Here is a 12,620-nt window from a genome sequence, read left to right as displayed (position 1 = left end):
AAGAGAGTGCTGTGCTCTGGCCCCTTGGCCACATGGAGGATGATGGAAGAGAGAACACAATGTATACCTCTCTGATTCTCTTTGTCCTGTAAAAAAATCACTATGGGGTTTCTTAGGATTTTGGGAGGGATGAAAGTCAGAAGAACCGTATGTTTCAGATATTTTTTTCTTCTTTCTTCAGTGCTAATTCAAAATGGTAATTCAGTAGAACTATCTGAAGACAACAATTTGTTTTGAGTTTGAAAGAAAACATATTTTCAAGTTGTGCAAATCCAGAGGTGGTATTCAGCCTCTTTGGACTGGTTTGCCTGAAGCGGGCAGGTGCGTGCGCATGTGTGTGTGTGGGGGAGCGGGCAAATTGGTGGCAACAAAATGTGAAACCCACTGCTGTGCAAATCCCTAGTTCTGTACTACCGAAGATACGTATATACAGTATATATTAGAATTCTAAAATGGAACAATGTATGATGGTGCCATAACATGCAGCTCTCAGAGGAATTAGATTCATGATGAGGATAAATTTTTAAAAGAATGGACTTCATGAATGTAATTTTCACACATAAAAATGCAGTAGCTTACTTTGACTGTACTGTATACTGCAAGCTTTCAGTACTAAGAATATAAGAAAGAGGTTCCTTGGCAAATTCAGCTCACTGAGGAAATATTCAATACCTCTGTAGTCTCATCTCTTTGTTCTTTTTCTCCTGAGGTAGGTAAAATAATATTTTTTTTATAAAACTGGGAATGCTTCAAATATTATTAGGGAAAAAATGCTTCAGATTTCTTACAAACACAACAGCTCTTTGCCACTTATTAAAGCAAATGCATGTTTTCTCAGGCTTCCAAGTTAGTCTAGAAAAAGATCCTGCTGATTTAAATGAATCAAATAACTAAATTAGTGCATCTAAAAAGAAACCAGTGTATCTTTTCCCCAAGATAATTCAGAAACCTAAAACCAGCCAATCAAGTTTGCTGTAATGAAGAGCATTGAGAGGCTGTATTCATACCATAGGAGATCCAAAATACTTAGTAGATTACTGTGATCAACTGTGCAGAAAGAGTAAGCTTTAAAAGGAGCTATTTGATTCTTCCATTCTAACAACACATTTCAAAAAGCTTTCCTATCCCAATTTTCTTTCAAGGGCTAGAGGCTCTAAAGAAATCTGAATTTTCTTTCTGGATCAGCTTCAAGGCTCTTAAATCACAGGAGTATCTTTGTTCTGATGTTAAAGGACAGGAGATGATTCTAGTTTTGCTTATAGCACCATGAACATATAGTATTATGCCTCTTTTTCTTTGTAAGAACTGCAGCCATAATTAAACCACAGCCCCAATTATGTAAACTGAATCCTGCCCAAGTGAGGTCAATTCTATGGTAGTTGGGAGGCACGGGCACCTTGAGAACTGTTGTGTCACCAACTTCATTCAGATGATTACCTTTCTGAATACATGATGATAAAAGAATGACTTTGGCCAATATTCTTGAGGGAAACAAAACTACTCCTGAGTTCCTACATTAATTTTGCAGACAGAGGAAAAATCTGTTGGGTGCTTTTCCTAACCAGGAAATGAGGCTATATTTTAATAAACCAGCTTGAGCATAATGCATGTGTCACCGAGCAGTGACCATCACAAGAATTTTGTTAAGGAAAGGAATGTGCAAATCCATACTAGAAGACTAAGGATCTAAGCAGCCATCACATTTGGAATCAGGAATGAATTATTGATTCAAAGGAAAAACAATGGACCAAGATACAGAAGAAACACCTCCCCCTCCAAAAAAACATGGAATAAGCATAAAGACTTTGAACATACTGAATTCTAAACTATTCACATCTAGCCAGTGAATGTGAATGAGAGCAACCCATGTCATCTATTCCTGTGTTCTTCTTTGGACAGAATGCCTACAAAAATATTCCATTTCTTTTTTCCCCAGTAGCAACTAAATTTGCAAAGAGAAAGGAACTTGTTGGTATCTGTAAGGTTAAGAGAGTGAAAGTGGAAATGTAATTATGTTGTCAGCAAATCTCAGATGCCCACAGTAATACTGTAAAAATATTTCAAAGGTCAGTATTTGACTACTATACTATTATGCACATATTTTAAAAAAAGGTTAAAAAGTCTCTTTTCAACCTATTCTTAGAATAGAGATGGATACTGGTAGCTGTCCATCCATGGTTTCCCAGAACTTCTTCTGAGCCATCTTCACCAACCTCAGCCCTTCAAAAGGCATTGGAGTGAAACTCCTGGGCAGCATAGCTAGAGGTGAGAGAATTCTGCCCATCACATCAGGAGGGCCCAGGCTGAGAGAGGCTTCAGAGAATAGGCAACCAGGTAGCTAAGGTAGCTGAATGAACACAATGGCACTAGGGTATAGATTCTGTATACCTCAACTGGACATAAATTGGTGGTATCTATGCATATTTGGCCATACTAGGCATTTCCCTTGTTGCATTAAATGTTAATTACCAAGTTTTCTTGCTTCCCATGTTTCTAGTCCCTTTCCATTAGCAATTGGTGAACAAATCCACATTCATCCTGAAAATATTCAAGTTTTCAAGTCTTTCCTCAAACTTATACTAAACAGGTCCTATTGAAAGCCTGCCTCTTCCACTATGTCAAAAAGAAGAGATAAGGAGCATCAGAGCCAGTTTTTTTTTTTTTTTTGATAGACAGCATTGTTTCTCTCCTTTTTTTGCTGGCTACCTGGGATTTGAATGCAAATTTGGCATTCATGTTCCAGAAATTGTCACTGTCACTGAGGAAGAGTATCCATTGTTGGTGGAAACTGGTATGTAGAGTAAGTTTTCCTGACAAGGTTTTGGGAACTTGTAGTCAATTCCCAGATCCCCAGCTGGAATTTACCCCTTGACTGGAGCATTTGACATTGTTCTGAAGTCTTTTTCCCTAGGTAAAGGTGTGTGTGTGGGAGGGTTGTTTTTTGCTTTGGAAAGAGTAAAGCAAAAGGACAGGTGAGGAGTTCTACAGGTTGAAAAAAACTGAAGATCATCCACCCAAGGTCAACTGCTCCAATTCTCATCAGATAGTCGATTCCCACGTCATCCCTTTCTCCGCATCAACATCACCTGCACTAAATTTCTTTTAACGCCCATCTAGACAAAATTGCACAAAGGTATTTCTCAGGACTTCATTCATTTTCTGACTGAAAAATGCATAACCGTGGGAAATAGTCTACCAGTGTCATTTTGGTCACCCCTTGGTCAGGAAAAATATACCTTAATGAAGAAATTATCTTACAAGGTTCATCCTATTTGTTAGATATGGTGTTCCCAAGCAATCAGTCTTTGGGCAAAACACATTTTTTTTAAAAAAATCCCAAATTCCTTTTGCAAAGTATCTTTTGACTTGAATGGCATTTCTGCCAAGAATCAGAGCAATTTTAAATCATATTGATTCTCTTCAGAAGCCTTAATATTCTACTGTTGGTTCAGTATTCTAGATTACTGAATACAGGTTAACAAAGTGACACTGGGAGATGCCTTCCCACCAGTTCCCCCACCTTCCCCCTCAGAATCTACTTCTGTATTTCTCCAGCAAATTGTGAAGGGTCTCAGGGCATATTGTAGAATGGATTTTTCAGTTCAGATATGGCTCTGGCCATGCCTGTTTGCTCCATGTAAACTAAAATGTGCCCTCTACAACTACAGATGGGTTCCATTCCAATGGAGTCTTTGAGGTAGGCAAACTGTCCTTCCGGAAAGTTTCCTTGCCATTTCACGACGTCTCCTTAAGACAGGGGTGTCCAAACTTGGCAACTTTAAGACTTGTGGACTTCAACTCGCAGAATTCCCCAGCCAGCTGGCTGGGGAATTCTGGGAGTTGAAGTCCATAAGTCTTAAAGTTGCCAAGTTTGGACACCCCTGCCTTAAGAAAACTTTAATTAAGATTTCTAGATTGTAAAGCACTGCTCCAAGTGAAGGACTGTGAATTACAGCTCCTAGTCAAGCGTTCTTGGAAAGATTTTAATGGTGGTGGTGGTTTTTAATAAACCTCCCCTATTTGCTACCTTGCAGCTGACTAGAGTCACTGCATCCGGAAAATACCTTTCTCTATGAATGATACAGAGATAATGGTGATACAAACTCCACCAAGGGTGGCAGGGCCTGAGTTTAGGCAACACGGACATGAGATTCTTCTTCCGTTTCTTGGCCGAGGCTGGTGTATGTTACTGAAGGTTCTAGCTGTCCAGTGGCTGGCAAATCTACAACAGGTCCTGAAGGATTTCGGAACTGCTTGTACACTCGTGGATCTTGCGCTATGTATGTGGATGTAGAGGAGTACAGCAAAAGGCCAACAAGGATTGTGAAGAATGACAGCAGATAAAGTCCTGAAAACTAAATGGAAAGAATAAAATTAGTAAAAAAAAAAAAAAAAAGGAATGCAGTAAATGCCTTGTACACAAGAGTTGCATGCAATATTTTTCCCTGTATAAAGTTGTTGTGTATCAAATCAAATTAAAATTTAGTGCCAAAAATAAATTCCCTAAATCAGCAGTAAATTAATTTGGCTTTTATTGCTTTCAGTCAACGATCACTACCATTTTCTAAGAAAGAAATGTTATGCCTTCAGATAAAATCTTTAGAACTTCAATTGCAGAAGCAAAAATCCAGTGACTAAAACACAAAGGAATCAAAGGTAACTAAGACACAGAAGAATCATAACAATTTTGTGAAAAGACTAGATAAGCCATGCCCAGTTGGGTCATTGTTTCAGAAATTTTCTTACCTAAACAGAAAAGCAGAATGACCATGGGTGGGCAATTTTCCAACTTTCTGCTGGCTTCCCCATTGACTTTGCTTATGGGAAGTTGGAAGGACTGTCAGAAATCTTCCATCCATCCATCCATCCATCCATCCACCCACCCACCTATTTTAATGAGGCACTATAAAAGCTCTACAACACAAGTCTCTGTATGCATATATGTTGTGGGTGTACATATTAGCTACCTCCAAGAACAACTAATTAAATATAATAAATGTCAAGATGAAAACAAAATCAACAGCCTCAGGCTAAAAAGTATTATTGAGGTGACAGCTGAAAGATACTCTCAGAAGAAACTAAGCTATTCTAAATTAAACAGAAAAGATCCTTAGCGTCTCTGAATAATTAAGACATGACTAAGTGAATGATTCTAAATATGAAGTTTTTTTATATGTTTGTTTTATTCTTTTATTTTATTTTATTAAAAGTTTTAATAAATTTTACAATGTTTTCCCTTCCCCTTCCCTCCCTCCACCCCCAACCCTACCCCCCCCCCCAACCTCCCAGAGCAAAATACAGGGTATAAACATTTAACAATCATACGCTAACATAAGCTAACTAACTTTAACATCCTACCTCCTCTTGTGCTTTAATTCCCCTTTTGTTAAACTAACTTTAGATAAATTGTAACCTTCCTTGTGCCTTCACTCATAAGCTAATTAAAAATTTTTAGTCTGATATTTATTTTGAATATAGTCAATCCATCTTCTCCATTCCAACTTATATTTCTCATCTGAATGTAAATATGAAGTTTTTTCTTGGGAACTTATAAATTGCCTGCAAAGATTCATGTGAATCAACTTGCCCATTGGAAAGGGACAGTAGCTTACCACAAATTTAGTTTTCACTGTGAAAATCAATGCATTATGTACTAATTCAGTAGCATATTTGAAGAAAAATGGAAAACCTGTTCAGAAAAAAAGACATTTTGGGGGAAAAAATGCAGACTTGGTTTTGGAGAAACAATTTCTAGCAAATTACAATGTTCAGACTATTTCATATAATCCTTGCATATTAATTCAAATATAGCTACCTGGCATTTACTTTTCATTGTTTGATATGGCCTCAGGACTTGTCTTTGCGTAAACCATGTCTGAGTATATGTATGTATGAATATGCACACATACATCTGATAGGTTGACAGATGGTTAAATTATCTTAAAATGTACACATTCACAGATGCAACACAACACACCGGCTGTACGCTCTCATGACATCTCCACCTGCTGCAGTTTTCCACAGTTAAGATTGTAATTGGCTCACTTCAGAATAGAAGAAACCCCACTGAGGAAAGTTCAAAGCTTGGCAGAGAGGCTGTCCAGTGGGCAGGCCAATTAATTGTTTTTCTCTTGCAATATCTCATTTTCCCTTCTTGTGACATCTCACCAGGTAATTTAGCACAGCCACCCTATTGCTTTGGCAGCTAAAAATATAATGTCAAACATCAACAGTGCTGAAGAACAGCTTTCACCTGGCACCGAGTTCACACAGATAAGATCTGTTTTGTGCAGCTTTCTTCCGTTATGCATCATATCAAGTGATTTGAATAATTCTGGGCATCCTGATCATAATTGAAATTCTGCAAAATAGAAAGCAAGCCTGGTATTGTGATCTCTAACAACAGTGATCTCAATCTTGCATTTAAGAAGAACCTCCAAGTCACCAGAACTCCAGATAGTCTTCTCACCTTGTTGTGAATTTCCACTGGATAGACTTTGCAAAAAATGGGAAGGGCAAGGGAACTTCAGCACTGCCAATACCTGAGCTTGAAGAACTATGTCTGGTAAAGGTCAAGAATATTCTAAGGCTGGGAGTAGCTGCCTAATTAGTACATAAGTACGTAATTTGGAAGTTCAATTTGCTAGCAACCATGACTTCACCTTATGGCAGCATCTGGGTTTCTTGTTCTTGACTCCCTGCTTGTTATGTCTGACTTCACTTGCATAAAGGACTGACCATGATCTCTCAGCAGCTACCACATTTCTGATGTGTTGAGCTTGGCTTCCTGCCTTCAGATATAGAGAGGCCAAATACTCATTTGTAACATTAACTATCCCCCGGCATTCACTTATACCCTGGAGATTTTCATGATGAACTGTGTTATTGGGTCAATGAACAATTGGTTGTTGCTGCTTATTGCTCTGGTTTTGCCCAGTAACAATCTAGTAATGGTAATGAGTTATAAGAGAGATCTGGGACAAACAAGGCCCTATGATTATTAATCCCGATAATGGTATAAATGATATACCATATACTATTACTTCTGCTACCACTGCTGGAAATGTTGCTGTGAGTCTAAATGGGGAAGCAGGTAGTTACTTGACAAAAACTGGAAGGAAGCATAAAAGCTCTTTTTAGTGGCTTTTCTCTTGCAAGCCTACCAAGCATACCATTGTTCTTCTATGTTCTCCTGATTGTGATTTCATGAATGCTGACATTCACCAATGCAAAAGAGATCTTTAGTTCCTTAGACCAGTGGCTCTCAACTTTTTCTTCATCTCTCTCTTACAAGCGTCCTCTCTAGGCTGGTACCCTCCCTGGGTGTGAGGACTATTAAAACTATTAAATACTGAAGCTAGAATCTTTAGTACATTGGGGAAAGGTATGCTATAAACATGTATTTCCTGTCAATTCAAAAGCTGTGTTTGTTCAGAAGAAGCTCCTGTGGCTTCCCAACATAATATGTATCACATGGATTTTCAAGGCAATTATTTTGGAGTAGTCATCTGCTAGAAGTAAGCCAGTGCCGAGTCATAAAGAACTTTATAGGTTAAAACCTACACTTCAATTTCACCAAATAACATTTTTCAGCCAGGCCCAAAAGTTCTACTTTGGATTCATCTGTCCACAAAACATTATTCCAATAGTATTCTGGCTTGTCTACACAGTTTTTCACAAACTGTAGATAGGCAGCAATGCTATTTATAGTGGCTTTCTTCTATGTTCTTCTATACATACTGCTGTTCTTCTATGTTCTCCTGATTGTGATTTCATGAACACTGACATTCACCAATGCAAAAGAGACCTTTAGTTCCTTAGACCAGTGGTTTACAACTTTTTCTTCACCATGGACCCCCTTTAAATACCTTTGGTGGTCATGGATCATAGTCACGGGCCCCCAGGACTTAACTCAAAATTTGAATTCTAACATTTCTTCAAGCCTTCACAGACCCCCTGGGATGAGATTGCGGCCCCTTCCAGGAGTTTGCAGAGCACAGGCTGAGAATCACTGCCTTGGATGTTACCTTGGGATCCTTTGAAACTTCCCAAAATATTACACGTCTTGGTATATTTTTGGTTAGTCAAGAGGCTAACAATGATGCTGAATTGCTTCATTTGTACACAAACTGCCCAGCAGTGGACTGATGGAGTCCAACTCCTTGGAAATAGTTTTGTAACCATTTCCAGTCTGGTAATGATCAACAATTGCTTTAAAAAATTTTTTTCTCAGAAATCTCTCTCAGTTCATGACACACTTCCACATGCCTGTATTGTGAAGACTAGTCTTTGATAGTGAATACCCAGAATTCTGTTCTACAAATAAGGCAGGACACTCATACCTAATTATCATCCCATTGATTGAAACCCTTGATTCTAATTTCCCTTTCAAATGAGCTGATAATCTGAGAGGTTCACATACTTTTGCCACATACAAATATGCAGCTTTGGATTATTCTCCTTAAAAACAATAAGTGAATAAGAATTAAATACAATGCGTTTGACACATTTTTAAAAATTGGGTTGTCATTTTCTAGTTCTAGGACTTGCGTGGAGATAACTTTTTAGGTTATATTTACGCAGAAAAATTGAAAATTCAGAAGGGCTCCCAAAGCTTTACACAACACTGGAGTTTACTGCCAGTTTCTATCTGCAATTCTGACATTTTGTTCCTCAGAGAATCCAAATCCCTCTTGCTGCCAGGCTTCTGGAAACTCAACACAGAAAAATGCACCACTGTTTTCCTTTGAGGCTTGGGTGAAAACAATGCCTTTATACAATGGTTTTGATGTAAGATCTGTAGTTCACCTTAGAAACCACTGAATTTAAACATAACAGATGGCTCTCCTAATGTTTATAAATTTTACTTTGAAAACACCTCAGTTGGCAAGGGCTTGTGAGTTCATTTGACAGGTTTATTCAGGGATGATACTTCAATGCACATTCCAAGCCAGGTGGATGCAGGTCTGAAATATGACACGTTGGGACTTGACTAAAAAGGAAGCTACTTCTCTTGTAGAATGTCTGGAATATTTTGTATTGTTTTTAAATATTTGTAAGCTGCCCAGAGTCACTATTGTGAAGGGCAGTCATCTAAATTAAAACAAAATACATTGGGCTAATTCCCTGGATTTATATTTTGACCATGTTTTAGATTTACCGTAAGAAAACTGGTGTTTCCAAAACTGCACACTTTTGCATGATGAGATTTTTCTTTAAGCACCCACAGATAAATCTTTTAAGTTCCTGGGTGTGTATGTGTATGGGTTCAATTTACTTATATACTGTATAAGGCACATGGGTGCATGTAATCGAGCATACTGTGTCCCTTGGTGTAAATTCTCAATACACTTATAAAACATTTATATGTCCCCAACTATGTACATCAGCTCATGGCTGACTTTCTTGGACTTTTTAAAGAAATCAATAAGCACTTGGAGGCTAAGGATTCATGTAAGGAAACTTTTTTCTCTTTTTTGTTAGGAGTTATTGTTAATTAATAGTCTCTACATCCAAAAGGATCTGGGATTGTATTTAAACCACTACAGGCAATCCTCATTTAGAAAACTACAACTGGGACCAGCAATTTGGTCATTAAGCAAAGAGGTTGCTATGTGAAACAACAACTGTGTTTACATCCTACTTCAGATTTCCTTTGCTTTACAGACCTGCGAAGGGCATGTGCATGTGAGGATTTATCACAAAGTTACTTTTTAATCTCCATTGTAACTGCAAACAGTTACTAATGAGGCAGTTTGTAAAGGAGGATTGCCTGTATTATGTTGGAACGGATGGATCATTCAGCGCTTCTGACTTGAAGGAGTAAAAATGGTCTGAAGCACATGCAAGCGAGCAAACCCACAACCCCTCTTGATAACCCTTTGAACCCAATATCTTTTTCTGGGGTTGTGCTGTAGTTGTGGCCTTGCAACCAGGGTGGGATTCAGCCAGTTTGCACCGGTTCAGGTGAACTGGATGTTAATTTTGCATCTGGGTCAACAAATCAGTTGTTACAAGGACAGGCTGGCCTCACTCACCCCACCCCTCCCCTCCCCTGAGTCTCCACAGGGCCCATTCATCATGCCAGGTAAGTGCAGGGCCTGTGCGGAGGCTCTTGGAGGGTGAAAAACCTGCTTCCTGGAACACCAGAAACCGGCCCCCTTTCCAGCCTCTGGAGGGCCTCCGGAGCCCGGGGAAGAGGCCATCTTCGCCCTCTTGGTGGCTTGGGGAAAATCTCCAGAGGCTGGGAGAACAAAAAATGGGCCTAGTGGAAGTACCGGGAGTCCAAAAATGGGCCTGGTTCCAGCATCCGGAGGGTCTCTGGAGCCTGGGGGAAGCCGTTTTTGCCCTCCCAGAGGCTTGAGGAAAGCCTCCAGAGCCTGGGGAGGGCAAAAAATGGGCCTGCCGAAAGTACCGAGAGTCCAAAAATGAACCTGTTTCTGGCCTCCGGAGCCCAGGGGAGGCTGTTTTCGCCGTCCTGGAGGATCGGGGAAAGCTTCTAGGGCCCGGGGAGGACAAAAACACCCCCCCTGCTGTGGTGTAGGAGGCTGAGTAGACCACGCCCACCATGGCCATATGCACCCAGCAGCCAGGCAGAGACCCGGTTGCTAATATTTTTCAATCCCACCCCTGCTTGCAACCCCAGGCAGTTGCTTTAAGGAGTTCCCAACAGGAGCTAAATGGCCATCCCTGGAATATTTTTCCCCTTCAGAACTGGAGCACTGCAGAGCTTTTCAAATTATGGCCTTTAGCTGAACGATACTGCTGTCAGGTTCCCTCCTTTGTAGGAGCTGATTTATATGCTCATCCCGGCTTGCAAGCATCGACTTAAAAAACAGTCTACCACCAAGCTGGTGGGGGATTAGTAAAGAATTGGCCAGGTAAGAATGTGCTCAAGAGGGAAAAAGGAAGAGAAGGAACATTGATTTTGTAATTGTTTCCCTGAGGCTAAAATATTAAATTATTGAATCTTACAGTCGCCCACTACTGTCCCAGGATTTAGACACCCTGATCTAAGAAAATCAATGCTAAATAATTATGAGTCTTTATTGTTTTTTGTTGCAGCCCAGAAAGATGTCTAAATAAAGCCATCTCCCACTTCCTGTTTATTGTTTTTGTAATGTTTTCTTGTATTCATGGCATCCGTGTGCAGTGTCTGTGTTTCTCTTGGCTTCTGAGCAGTCACTTTTAATAAAATATCATTCGCTGGTAATAATCAATACTACATTGCTATCTTTGAGGCTGGTGGGGCTCACCATCAGGTTTACAGTAATTGAGTCAGCCTGGGCCTTTGGCTTATTCGTCTTCTGTTGAATTTTACAACAGGCACATTCAGTCAAGTTGCCCGGGGATTCTGCTGTGCTCTTCCTCCATACACATGGGGCTCATTCCCCTTTGGACCGGCAAACATTTCACAGCTGCAGCTCATTAACTTCAACCTGGATGTAAAAGTCCCTTGGGAAGAAAACAGTGCAGAGGGGTTTTTCCAAGAGTTTGCTTTCCTCTGACATGGTTTTGCATCTGAACTTTTAATTGAGATAGATGTTCAAATTAGTCAATGCCCGCTTTTTATTGCAGATTTGTTCTTGAGCTGACAAGTGCAGATAGGGATGGTGTATGAATACACTCGCAGGCATGCAGACAGATATACAAGATGCGTAAGGATACATCCTACCATACAAAGAGAAAGAAACTGTGTGTTGTGGGTGCAGAGCAGGAAGGAAGATGGTGCCAGAGGTCTCAAAATAAAGGATAAATAAAGGCAATGCCAATTTGCATACAATGTTAGCTGTATAATGAGACAAATTCCACTCGGGATACGCCTTGTTGGGAAAAGCAAACTGGTTTCATACTTGATCTTTTTTCTTTCTTGAAAAACATCCCTTTTCTTCCTCAGATCAATAGGCTGAACTCAGAGCAGGTCAAAAAGTCATTTAATTTTGAAACCATTCTTTAGCCATAAAAACATGAATGGTTCAGGCATGATGCAGAATTGTTTTGAAGATTTCTTTTCAATTTTAAAGTCAGAGTGATGTGAAAGGCCAAGTTTAAAGACCAGATTGTTTTAACAATAATTAATGCAATTGTATATTCAAATATTTCTAGATTTTTTAAAAAAAGAAGAACCCATTATCTTTGACTAGAGCCAATGACCACAAGAGGCTGTTTCACATTCCTAAATGATCAAGTCACTAATGTTAGCTATTTACTGAAAATCTGTGAAAAATATCATGGGAGTCACAAATGAGAAAATGAGAAAGAAACTAACAACTTCTATTGGAGAGCAGCTGTGGGCAGGAAGCTAGGCAAGCAGAGGAATTATAGATAGTTTCCACACCTCATTGACCATAAAAATCACTGATGGGCTAAAGGAGCCTCTCCTAATCTTGTGTCCTCTATAAACCAGGTTGGCTGTGCTTGCCAAGTTAGGCTGTGCAGCACTACAAAAGCAGAAAGATCTTTTGGACAGTGTGCGATGCATTGTGAGCAAACTCTGAAGGACCCATTTGCCCTCAAATCAAAAGTGTAGCACAACTTTTCAAGGTATTTACCATCACCTATTTTTCTAGGTCTTAATCTCAGCCACACTCACAAGAGATTGTTGTATTAACAAAAGGAGT

The 12,620-nt window shown here is 39.5% G+C and overlaps 1 protein-coding gene across 3 annotated transcripts in view; it reads right to left on the bottom strand.

Annotated features, from left to right (window-relative positions):
- Nucleotides 1–3,981: 3,981 nt before the first annotated feature.
- The window catches only part of SLC35F1 (solute carrier family 35 member F1), a 231,825-nt gene continuing 223,186 nt past the window's right edge, over nt 3,982–12,620 (bottom strand). For all 3 annotated transcript variants that reach the window (XM_081945841.1, XM_081945843.1, XM_081945842.1), the window contains exon 8: nt 3,982–4,355. In XM_081945841.1, coding sequence (XP_081801967.1) covers nt 4,131–4,355 — 225 coding nt within the window. In that variant the 3' untranslated portion in view covers nt 3,982–4,130. The remainder of the gene's footprint in view (nt 4,356–12,620) is intronic.

This window comes from Natrix helvetica (genome assembly GCF_964273705.1).
Source record: "Natrix helvetica genome assembly, chromosome: 2".
Lineage (NCBI taxonomy): Eukaryota > Metazoa > Chordata > Lepidosauria > Squamata > Natricidae > Natrix > Natrix helvetica.
This window is presented reverse-complemented; position numbering and strand designations above follow the sequence as displayed.